This window comes from Crocuta crocuta, unplaced genomic scaffold (assembly GCF_008692635.1).
Source record: "Crocuta crocuta isolate KB4526 unplaced genomic scaffold, BGI_CrCroc_1.0 scaffold431, whole genome shotgun sequence".
Lineage (NCBI taxonomy): Eukaryota > Metazoa > Chordata > Mammalia > Carnivora > Hyaenidae > Crocuta > Crocuta crocuta.
In genome coordinates this window covers 1311654-1324526 of record NW_027528859.1, presented here as the reverse complement: position 1 = coordinate 1324526, position 12873 = coordinate 1311654, and the positions used below count along the sequence as shown (strand labels likewise).

General features: G+C 39.8%; 1 protein-coding gene across 2 annotated transcripts in view; it reads left to right on the top strand.

The window, feature by feature from the left end:
• The first annotated feature begins 4591 nt into the window (after positions 1-4591).
• The window catches only part of TGFBR1 (transforming growth factor beta receptor 1), a 29628-nt gene continuing 21346 nt past the window's right edge, over positions 4592-12873 (top strand). The window contains exons 1-2 of one of the 2 annotated variants that reach the window (XM_077756105.1): positions 4592-4832; positions 9012-9242. In XM_077756105.1, the coding sequence (XP_077612231.1) occupies positions 4697-4832; positions 9012-9242 (367 nt within the window). In that variant the 5' untranslated portion in view covers positions 4592-4696. Of the gene's footprint in view, positions 4833-8999; positions 9243-12873 lie in introns of both variants that reach the window. The other variant, XM_077756104.1, reaches the window with a different exon arrangement.

The window sequence follows — 12873 nt, the reverse complement described above, 5'->3', positions numbered from 1 at the left end:
TTAAAAATTAACAACCTAACTAATAAAGAGAGGTAGCAAGGGATCAGAGCTATCTATTCATAAAATAAATTTGAATTTAAAAATGAGAAAACTCATGACTTCATAGGAATTTTTAAATTCTTGTTTTATTTTTTCCCTAAACATTATTACTGCATCATATGTGAGTAACATCAATCTTGCATTCAGTCTTACCTCTGATTTAGAGTCGTGAAATAGAATTTAAAATTCTCTTAAGAAATAAGCCCCAATCTGAATAAACTTTATGTTCAGTGAAGTTTATATTTGTCCAGTGACCTGTTCTGACCGAGCGACACTTGTTTAGAGAAGCTCTTTGGCCCTAATTTTCTCAAACTTGCCATAAGTAATAACCCCTTTGGAAGGAAACATGCAGAATGTATTTTTCATGTTACTTAAATTGTATAGCTGTGAAACTAGATTAAAACATTTTATTTTTTTGGCTCATTTACAATTATAAACCAAGACTGCAAATTAAATACAAAGACAACTATGGGGCGCCTAGGTGGCTCAGTCGGTTAAGCGTCCGACTTTGGCTCAGGTCATGATCTCGCGGTTCATGGGTTTGAGCTCCGCATCGGGCTCTGTGCTGACAACTCAGAGCCTGGAGCCTGTTTTGGGTTCTGTGTCTCCCTCTCTCTCTGCCCCTCTCACAGCTCGTGCTCGGTCTCTCTCTGTCTCAAAAATAAATAAACATTAAAAAAGACCAAAAAAAACCCCTCCAAAGACAACTATAAAACTAACAGATTTCAAATTAATAGTTATTTGGTGTGACAGGTGATGTTTAGGTTTCACAATAGAAGAAAATAGCCTCAGGTCTCATGCCATTTTAAATCTGTTTCTGTATTTTCACTTCAGTGATACTAAAAGCTGCAAGTATCTGTTCTCTGTAAGTAATGTTGTGCAAGGTGCTATTAATGACTTTAAGTCTTTGTTTTTAAGTTCAGCATAATCAGACCTCATGTCTGACCAAAACACTTGCCAGCAAACATTCCTTAAATACCAGTTTTAATGAGATGTCCGCTGTGGTGCTCACTTGAAGATGACGTTAACGTTACGACATTACTGAAATCTTTATTGAACAGTTCTCTAAACCAGCTCATGCAGGAAGTGAGAATGGAAAAGTGTCATTGGATACTACCAACCATATTGACTATAAATGAACTTTTGTGGTTGTACTACAGCGATAGGACCCATGTAATACTTGTAGCATATATATATGGTATTAGCTGTTAGACTGTTTTTTGGCTTTTGACCATGCCTGCATTGTCATATGGTCTGATGATTCCAGTCTTCTGTACAGTAGCTTTCACTGCTGGCAACAATTACTATGAGACCTTTCCATGTACAGTGTGCCGAGAGCCCATTTGGCCTGAAGATCTGAACACAACTGAAGAAGCATCAGTGAAAGCCCACTGACAGTACTTGTATAGATTGTGGTTACTTACAATTCAGAATTTTTATTATTCATTTTAGATTATCTTTTAAATGAAAGCATTAAAATTTTTTTGGTACACGATTCTTCGACTTCCCTTCTCCCAACATACATGTGGCCTCCAGTTTGGGAAATACTGCGTCAACACATGTTTTTGTGATCACTAAGCATCCAGGATTCAATGATGAGAAAATAAATTTTTAAAAAACTTGGCCCTTCTTAATGTAATGAGAGACAGTTTAACAGCAAACTATACGTAGATTGATTTGTTCTGTCTGAGAAGTCTTAAAGGTATACAGAGAGGACTATGGGAACATATCATAAGGACCTGCCCAGTTATCTTAAGGGTGGAGAAGAGGTTAGAGCATATCATGGAAAAGATCTTGTTTGAATAGGGTCTTAAAGGATGAGAGGTGGGTTTAAATGAGGCAAAAAGAGTAGGTGTGAAGACCCTGGTCATGAAAGACATGATGGTGAGAAATGTGTGGCCTTAGATGGCATTTGCAAAGTGAGCTATAAGTTGGAACCCAAAAGTAAAAATCTTAATTGTTAGGCTAAGCGCTTACATCTCATTTCATGTATGCAAAGAGAGAAGATGAAGATCTTAGAACTGAGAAAGTATTCATGGAGGCATTTTTTATATACAGCAATTAGCACTGTATTGCAGTGTTCACCTTCTGTAGCCTTGGAGCTCTTCAAGTCCAGGAACCATAAGTTATCAGTCTTGGTGCACTAAGCTTGTGGTAGAGTAACTGATAAAGCTAATGATTAGACAGTTTGGGCCGAATGACTAACCATGAGTACAGAGGGTTCAGGAGAGAATGAGGACAATCTCCTGTGGTGGTGGTTTTAGTCTTTTACGGGTGACAGATGCCTGAGTGACTCTGCTGAAAGCTACAAACCTTGAAAATGCAAATACATATATTTGACCTGCAGTTTCATAGCAGTCATGTATCCCTGAAACCAGTGCATGGGTTTTTTTACTCAGAATCCCCCCCCTTCAGAAATTATACCCGGGGAAGCTATAATCTGTAATCACTGTGAATAACCACTGTATCTTTTACTAATCTTTAAATATTAGACTATAGACTATGATTGTGTCTTTTCTAATACTCTTTTTGAGTTCTTCTTATGTTTGAGAGGAGATAATGCAAATAGCTGAACTATTTAAGAAGGAGGTACAATTTTTTTTTATGATGACTAAGGTAAAACTTTGCTGGTCTGTAAAAATAAGAAGTACATTAATTAATCCAGCAACCAAAGAGCGTTTGTTTGAGGAGATCCTGACATTCCCGAGTTTGGGTTTACAAGTAAGTTGAGGTCCCCAAGACCACCCTCGGGCTCAGTGATTTGCTAGGACTCACAGGACTTAGAAAAGCTGTTGTACTCATGGTTAGGGCTTATTATGGTGGAAAAAATACATGTTGAAATCCTCAGAAGGAAAAGGCACATGGGACAAATGCCAGGAGAAACCAAGTGCCGGCTTCCAGGTGTGCTGGCCCAGTGCAGGGACACAGGTGCACTCACGCCGTCACGCAGCAGCGCAGCCTGGGTGCCCAGGGTTTGCACTGGGGCTCAGTCACACAGGTTTGCAGGGTTCTTATCAGGGAGACTGTGTCAAGGTCTCAGAGTGCATTTCCTAGGGACTAGCCTAGGGCCAGTCCTAAAGACAGGCCTTTCTTGGAATTGTGCAGCGTTTGAGGATCTGAGCCTGCTGAGTTCTCCCTTCCTGGTCAGTAAGCTGTTCAGAGAATTAGCTTCCTTCTGGCCCCTGCCTAGCTTTTCTTTTTCTGGATACACTGTTTCTGTGGACCTCCTTGGTCTCATCATAGGTAGCCATTCTGTATACTACATATCTGGACCGTAACATTTTTCCTCTCCAATGAGTAATTGGGAACTTTGTTTGGACCTACAGAAATGACCGTGTTTTGTAGTTTCATGAGATTGTAGTGAAGTGTAAGCACACATTCTGTCATTCATTTAACAAAAGTGTTTTTATTTTAATCTTTTTTAATGTTTATTTATTTTTGAGAGAGAGTGAGTGAGAGAGAGAGAGCCAGCAGGGGCAGAGCAGAGAGAGAGGGAGACACAGAATCTGAAGCAGGGTCCAGGCTTCAAGCTGTCAGCACAGAGCCCAGGGCAGGGCTTGAACTCACAAACTGCGAGATCATGACCTGAGCTGAAGTCAGATGCTTAACCGACTGAGCCATGCAGGAGCCACGCTGGTGCCCCTAATGAAGGTTTTTTTTGAATGCTACTGTGTAACAGGCCTGCTAGATGTGGATTTACAGAAATGATTAATATGGATCTCTGCCCTCAATGTGCTTATAGTTCCCTAGGGGAGAGAAAAAAAAAAAATAGCATTTCTGTTAATGTGTGCTTTGGGAAGCACTTAACCTCATTGGAGAGCATGGTGGGAGGTGTGTGTGCCTGTTTGTAAGGGAAGGTGTTAGTAGTTAGGGGTAGACTTCCCTAAAGGAGTCACTTCTCCAGTTGAGCCATAAAGATCAAAAGATGCAAGCAGACATGTTGCTAGTGTTTCTGCCGTCTGCGATTGCCTTCCCGGTGCCGTCTCCTTGGCTTACTGAGCAAGCACCCTAATTCTAGCTAGAGGACGCATGTCTTTCTCAGGGTTCACACAAAAGGAAAGAGAAATACAAATCTATTTCCATTACTCCATTACCATAAATGCACCCAAATGACATTTCCAAACTCCAGTGAAGTAGGTAGTGGTATTTTCACATATTGCTTCTAGGTGGGGGAGTATGTGAATACGTAGCTTTGGGCTGATAAGAATAACCGTTAAAAATTTACATGTACTGTGTTTCAAATGGGAGGGCAAATGCTTGCTTTACCTTGATTAAATCACTTGTTAAGAATTTTTCTGTACTTGTAAACAAAAAAGTGTTAGAAAAAAATTGGGTCCAGATTTTATCATATTTGACTCCTATGTATGTGTGCTTCTTAACAGAATTTGGAACTTCAGAGAGAAATAAGCATTTTATTTTTTGAACAGTGCAAAGAAATTGTATGATTATAATAGGATCAGGAATGTATTATTTTAGTGAATAGAAGATCACTTCAAATTGTTAACCCTGAGAATTTTTTCTAATAGAATCTTGTTCTCTTTTCCCAGCATTACAGTGTTTCTGCCACCTTTGTACAAAAGACAATTTTACTTGTGTGACGGATGGGCTCTGCTTTGTCTCTGTCACAGAGACCACAGACAAAGTTATACACAATAGCATGTGTATAGCTGAAATTGACCTAATTCCTCGAGACAGACCGTTTGTATGTGCCCCGTCTTCGAAAACCGGGTCTGTAACTACAACGTATTGCTGCAATCAGGACCACTGCAATAAAATAGAGCTCCCGACTGTTGGTAAGTGGTTGTCTAAGATTTTTTTCCCTAATATTGCAAGAAAAGCTGATTCTGACTATGGTTTTAGAACTGGGAGGGATCTTAGAAATCATCTACCCTTGCTTGCTCCGTGTAGAGGCAAGAAGGAACTTGTCCACAGTTGTAGAGTTAGAGGAGTAGCCAAGATCCTGCCTGCTGGGTATGTGTTGTTGGAGAACGCGGTTCCAATAATAGACTTTCTCTGAGGTCTGTTAGGCCTAAAAGGCCAGCCTCTTCATGGCAGATTCTGACAAGGCCGCTGCAGCAGTACCCCCTCGGTGTCCCTGCTTTGTCTTCGAAGTGGGCTTTTCTGCCTTGTGTGATGCCCCGGCCTGTTAAAGCAATCGGTAATGGGCGGGAATTGAGCGCAGCACCAAACAGTCCAGATGCCTTCATTTTGTAATTTAACCTTGCTTTATGATCTTTATATATAAATCATTACATATGATTTCGAGGTTTTTGGTCCTTCACCATAGTTTACATTTAACAATTTGAAGCCTTCATAAATTCTTAGAATTAGATTAATGCTCAGGTTCTGGTTTAAGATATTAGTCTGAGCACATGTATTTAACTCTTTCTGTCACTTTCCCCAAATCCCAATTGTCTCTACACTGGCAATATAGAATACAGAACATAAAAATGGGGGAAAACCTTATTCATGCTAGCAGAATTAATGGAAGAATACCACCCTCATGTCTATACTTGTGAGAAACTTCTATAATTTATAGTGCAGGTAGCATCAGATTAGTGAAGAATTGACTACCCAGATGAAAAGAAGTAAGTGAAAGTACCTCTTAGAGATTCCCACCAAAGAGTAAACTGAGGCACTTGGGGTAAGGAGGTTACAGGAGGAAGTACTCTATTCTCCTTTAGGAAGCACCTGCTTTCATCGCTCAGGGAGGTGACCCCAGTGCTTGCTCTCTACTCAGAGCTGGTCCAGGCATCGTGCTAATAAAAGTAGGAAATAGTGCTGTGGCCCAGCAGAAAAGGGCCAGTCCTACAGGGTACGGAGAGAGGCCTTCTTCCACTTCATGCAAGTGATCACAGCACAGTCAAACCTTATCTTTCAGGGGCGCCTGGGTGGCTAAGTTGGTTGAGTGTCCGACTTCGGCTCAGGTCAGGATCTCGCGGTCTGTGGGTTCAAGCCCCACATTGGGCTCTGTGCTGACAGCTCAGAGCCTGGATGGAGCCTGCTTCAGATTCTGTGTCTCCCTCTCTCTCTGCTCCTCCCATGCTCGCACTCTGTCTCTGTCTCTCAATAATAAATAAACATTTAAAAAATTAAACAAACAAACAAACAAACAAAAACCAGATCTTTCAGCACGGTGGGAAGCTCCCGACGGCACATTGCCATCAGACTGATTTTTCTGACTTCTGTTTAGGCATCTGCGATTCTGAAATGACAAAGAAAAATTATAATTCCACAATTTCCAATTTCCCTTTGGCTTCAAACACCTAAATGAAGACTCAAAAAGCCTTGCAAAGATCTCACTTCATTTCTAACGCCCAGCATACATAAGTCCCTGCATTCCCAGGTCTCTGATAAGCAAACAGCAAAAAAAAAAAATTACCAAGTGAAAAGATTCAGTGGTTCAGAAGAAGTGAACTGAATCTGATGAATCATTCCTATGAGAAAGACTTAGCTTATGATAGGGAAGAACTCTCAAACAGTCCAAAGTCCATTTTCAGTTAAAGATCACTTTTAGATGAAAAGCTCAATTGATGAATTATTTTTAAAAATGCAGTATTGAGAGTGAATAGCAGACAGGGTCCTAATATTTTATAGTTTTTTTATTAAAATTTTTTTAATGTTTATTATTGAGACAGAAACACAGCATGAGTGGGAGAGGGGCAGAGAGAGAGGGAGACACAGAATCTGAAGCAGGCTCCAGGCTCTGAGCTGTCAGCACAGAGCCTGACATGGGGCTCGAACCCACTAACCATGAGATCATGACCTGAGCTTTAGTCAGATGCTCAACCGACTGAGCCACCCAGGTGCCCCACTAATATTTTATAGTTAAGTGCGAGACAAGCTTAAGGCAAGATAAGCTTGAGAAATTATGTTACAGTTCAGGGAGAAAAGACAGTGAGCAAATTAAGAGCTATAGAGGATAAATCTAGGTGAGCCAATATGCTTGCTACAAGAATTCCAGAAAATGACAAATGAGCAGACAGAAGAGAGGACTGTTATGCAAAATTAATGAAAAAATACTTAATGAAATACATATAATAAGTCCATTTCAAGAGTAAAGGAAAAAAATTGCTTATGCATTTGGCACAAGTGAACACTGGTTACGTCTAAAAAGAAAAGGTTAGATTTTCTGCTTTTTTAAATATCAGAAGTTAGTGGAACATCATACATTGTTACACAAAATTCTTTAGATCTGCCAAGATTTTCTGTGTATAAAAGCAACAGCCATCTTTATATAATAAGTATTCGGTGATTAAGGACCCATGTACTCTTTCTTTCTTTTTTTCTTTTTTTTTAATTTTTTAATGTTTTATTTATTTCTGAGAGAGAGACAGCACGAGCAGGAGAGAGTCAGAGAGCAAGGGAGATACAGAATCCGAAACAGACTCCAGGCTCTGAGCTGGCTGTCAGCACAGAGCCCGATGCAAGGCTCAAACCCACTAACTGTGAGATCATGACGTGAGCTGAAGTCGGACGCTCAACTGACTGAGCCACCAGGCGCGCCCCATGTACTCTTTCTTAAAAGAAATTACAAGAATTAGGACTCTATCATAAGAAATCAATCCAAATAAAGATCTCAAGAATGGGAAAGGTGTGATATGAAAAAAAATGGTTCTGAGCAGTGAACCAGCAAGGCTCAGGATGAATGCCAATGCAATTAATGTGTTTTCTGAAATAATGCAAAATGTTAGTTATTAAGAGATAAGAAAATAAATGATCTTGAATTAAAAGTCCAAGTGGTAAGTGTCTGACTCTTGATTTTGGCTCAAGTCATGATCTCTTGGTTAGTGAGATCAAGACCCATGTTGGGCTCTGAACAGACAGTGCAAAGCCTGCTTGGGATTCTCTCTCTCCCTCTCTGTCTGCCCCTCCCCCACTTATGAGAGCACGCACACACTCAAGTAAACTTTAAAAAATAAAAATTAAAAAAAGTCCAAGTGGTTAACGTAGACTAGGAAGTATATACATGCAAACTCTATTAATAAAACAAAGGATATATTTTACATTTTAAAAAATGGGTGAAAGGGTGTCTGGCTGGAAAGCCTGGAAGAACATGTGACTCTTGGTCTCAGGGTCCTGAGTTCAAGCCCCACGTTGGGTGTAGAGATTACTCAAATAAAAACTTTAAAAAATGGATGGAGATAGATATATATACACAGACATATACTAAAATGTGAATTGTCTGGGACAATAAAGCTAAAGCAAATTTTCTTTTTTTTCTTTTTACTTTTGCTCATCTATATTTNTTTAAAAAAAAAAAAAAAAAAAAAAGACTTAAGAACACTTATGTTGAGCACCAAATAACGTATAAAGTTTTTGAATCACTACTGTGCACCTGAAACTAATATAACACTGTATGTTAACTATACCAGAATTAAAATTTTAAAAACTTGATTAAAAAAAGGACTTTTAAGACATTAATGGGAGTTTTTCCAGATTATTGGTTTTTTGTTAATAGTGTGCTTACTAATTTTTGAGAGAGAGAAGAGGAGGAAGGGCAGAGAGAAAGGGAAAGAGAAAATCCCAAGCAGACTGTCAGCGCAGAGCCCAGTATGGGGCTCAGTCCCACGAACTATGAGATCGTGACCTGAGCTGAAATCAAGAGTCAGCCACTTAACTGAGCCACCCACATGTGCCAGATCATTGGTTCTTTTATTAGTGACCTGAGAGTGATAGTGTGGAGGTCCTAGAATGTTGGTGGTCACTGGCTTTATTTAGATGAAGGCTGAAGAGCAGAAAGGATAAGTGGATGTTGACTGATCTGGTGATCATGAAAAGGGGGCCAATTAGAGAAGACTAAGTGATTGAATTGTTCTGGGCTTGAGCCCTATGAGCTGTTGGAATGAGGTTCTCTGACTAATGGGAGTAGTGGTCAAGTACAGGAAATGGGGAGGATTAGGAAATTGTGGATGCCACCTTCAGTGTTTTTGCTATTGTTGATGTTTATTTCATTTGAGGCCCTTTTTCAGGAAAGCCATCATCTGGCCTTGGTCCTGTTGAACTGGCAGCTGTCATTGCTGGACCAGTCTGCTTTGTCTGCATCTCCCTCATGTTGATGGTTTATATCTGCCATAATCGTACTGTCATTCACCATCGAGTGCCAAATGAAGAGGACCCTTCCTTAGATCGTCCTTTTATTTCAGAGGGCACAACGTTAAAAGATTTAATTTATGATATGACAACCTCGGGTTCTGGATCAGGTAATGTAACTGGTTTTCCTTTTTCCTAAGAAGTCTTATAAAGATGAACTGTGTTATTTATTAGTTGGCTAAGCCAACTGACTTAGTGTGTTTAAAACTTAAGATAGTGTAAATACCAATTCCAGCTTTATGCCCAATAAAGGTCTGACTGGCTCGTTCAGCATAGACAAATTTAGAATGTACTTTTAATGTCGAAATAAGTCTATAATCAGCTTCATGTTTGTATAAATTTCAAAGCTTTCTCACCTTCTTATGACTCCCATGAGATAGAAAGAGTAAGGAGAGTTATTTTCTTATGAGAGAGGCTGCAGTTCATAGTTGTTCAAATGGTCTGCAGCTATGTACTCTGTTCAGGATTCTTTAATAGCTTTATTTTGATGTTTGAAAGCAAGCATGGCAGAAAATGTATTTGGAATTTTGAAGGTTATTTGCTTTTTTAACATATGAAATTGCTGTCTTTAGCTCAGACTTAGTTTTTTGTTTTTATTAAACTAGTGGTTTTCTCACTTTAGAAAAATGCCTGACCACCTTGTTATTTAATCTAGCATTATGGATCCATGACCTCTGTGACATTTGCCTTTCTCAGTTCCGTTTGCTGATTCTTGTGGTTTCAGAAATAGACTGGCTAATGGCCAGAATCATCCCTTGAAGTAGATTCTGGTATAGCAGTACTTCATGTTTAAACTGAAAGAGATTTAGTTTTTCAGTTGCATGAGCTTGAAAAGACACTAAGAGAGGAAGACCCCTGTCCTCTATAATATTGTAATTTGACACTGGGCTAGGAATCAAGAGATCCAGATTCCAGTGCAAGTCTTGTCATTGATTGGTGCTCTGACCTTGGTTAAACCATATTTCTTCTGGTGGGCTTCTGTTTCCTCATCACAAATATGGAGCAGATACTGAGATATACTGTCTTTTGAAAAGTATATACCAACTTCAAATAAAGCCTGGATTCATGGATGAAATGGATTTGAAAATTGCACTAATTTTATAATCAAGTGACTAAAAGGAACATTCAAACAGCATTGTGACTGGAGTAGGAATAGGACTGAAGCATGAAATCACATCTGATATGACAGAAATTTCACACTGTGACAAATGTCTGTTTATTTTAAGGAAATGAATATAGATTTATATGCATATCTGTTCATTTAAGCATGAGGATACCGACTTTTTGACCTGAAGTCTTCCATAGGCTTTGGCCATATGTATTCAGTAAGTGACTGTGTCCATGATGCCAGTACACATACAGGCTTGTGCTGGAACCCAGGTCCCTCAAGGCAGCCTGAGGGACCCCTGAGACTGCGGTGAGCAGGGAGGCAGAGAGAAGTTGGATTGAGATAGAGCAGCCTTGGTACTGAGGTGTGATAGCCTTTGGGCCAGAGTGGTAGAAGAATAGACAGAGCTTGTTTTAAGGCTTCCTGGGGTTTTCCCTAGATTCTGAGTTAGTGGAAAGGGTTCCTGAAGAAGATCTGGCTCATTCTAGAAGTCACCGTAGACCTAAAAACTATGATAAGCAAAGACCAAAGTCACAGGAAATCAGAGTGGAATGAATCCCCTATTGCCATACTTTCAGCACAGTAATAACGCATCAGGCCTCAAAGGGACTGAGCCCACCTAAAGCATTAGGAAAAGTTGCTGTCTGGATGGCAGCCGATTTCTGAATAAGAATATGTTTATTTACCATTTAAGATACAGACATGAAGCAAAGAATGGCATTCTTTTTTCCATTTTATCTGTATTTCTAGATACATCAGGAACCACAACTCTGTTGTCTGAAACTTACTTTCTCTCCTTTAATGCTTTCCTCTGCCAGAAGTGTCTATGCTGTTTGCTAGCCTTGTGGCTTCAGGCAGTTAGCTGATGTCTCATGCCCCAAGTTATTTTATCTTTAAAATTAAAGGGGTGCCTGGGTGGCTCAGTCGGTTGGGCAGCTGCCTTTGGCTCAGGTCATGATCTTGCGGTTCGTGGGTTCGAGCCCTGCATCAGGCTTTGTGCTGACAGCTCAGAGCCTGGAGCCTGTTTTCAGATTCTGTGTCTCCCTCTCTCTCTGACCCTCCCCTGCTCACGCACGCGCTCTCTCTCTCTCTCTCTCTCTCTCTCTCTCTAAAATAAAATAAAGTAAAATAAAAAGTAATGAACCCTGCCCTGTGCATGTCATTGGATTGCTGGGAGGTTCAAATGAGATAAGATGTTCTGATTAATTAGTTAGGTCCAAATGGCAGGTGCTACTCTTACTGGAAAGATATTTGGAAGAAGAGTCTGACATGTAGTATTACTTTGCTGCATTACAAAAAAACTTAGTTGAAAGCCTCCTTTCCCTGTCATAGTTCATTATGTGCTGAATAGCCTCCAAATTTATTGAGACAGAAGCTATCTTATGTAGAATGATAACAGAGAATGCCACTTGTTTTCCTTCTATTCATTATAAAGCCTTAATCCTGTCTCATGCATGGGACTCGTGACTGTGAGTTAAATGTCTTTACATAATACCCTTTGTAGTTCTTTCACTCATTGAGGAAAGATAAAACTAATCATTTCATGTTATGAATTCATATGTTCATTACTCAGTACCATGACCATAATAGAGGAAAGGCCTGATCTCTGTTTCTCAAAGACTGTGTCTTTAACTTGGGAACTGTGGGCAGTTCTCTACCCCTGAAGCTAACTGATCCCTGTAGCATTCATTTGAACCACAGGTGGTTTGCGTGCCCTTATTTACGCTTTCATTAGACTGTAAAGTATGTGCGCACATGTGCACGTGTGCCAGTTTGTGGACGAGAGTGAGTCTCTTAGGTCACTGCTCATTGCTGTTCATGCTTATGTTCTCTTCCAATATATGTGGCCACTCCAGTTGTTCCAGTGGTGGTTTCTGTCCTTCACTGCATGTGAAGCTGCTCAGACCCTGTCTGCATATTGACATTTTCTCAGGCATTTCTAAGGATACAGAAAAGGAAAGCAGATAACAGAGATTTGAATTAGGCCTGTTTATTTTTCTCTTTAGGAGAAAATTATTACTTTTTAAAAATGCTCACATTTTCATATGGCTTATGGTAATGAAGTACAGATAATATGATGAATCTAGATTTGGTTTTGAATTTTAGTTTGGGATCTAGAATCCAGTGATAATGGGGAGACAGAAACTTTCCTTGTTCTGGTAGCCTTTCTTGACCGTGTCATTTACATGAGGCCTGAATGTGTTAGACATTTTCACTTCCCATTTGCAGTTCCTCTTTCTCTTGTATTCCTTTGCCTTCTTTTTAAGTTTATTTATCTGTTTTGAGAGAGAGAGAGTGGGTGAGGGGCAGAGAGAGAGGGAAAGAGAATTGCAGGCAGGCTTCATGCTCAGTGCAGAGCCTGATGTGGGACTCAAACCCACAATTGTGAGATCATGACCTGACCCAAAATCAAGAGCCTGCCGCTTAACCAACTGAGCCACCCAGGCGCCTACCCTTGCCTTTCTAATTTCCAGAGTCGCCTCTTGAAGTTAATTCATACATATGCTTTATGTCTTTAAGTATATAGTGTGACCCTGTTCAAAGACATTAAGAAAATCTTGTAAATTAGTATCTATGAAATAACATAATTAAGACTTGATTATTCATTATATTAAAGAGCTCCTTGATTTAAA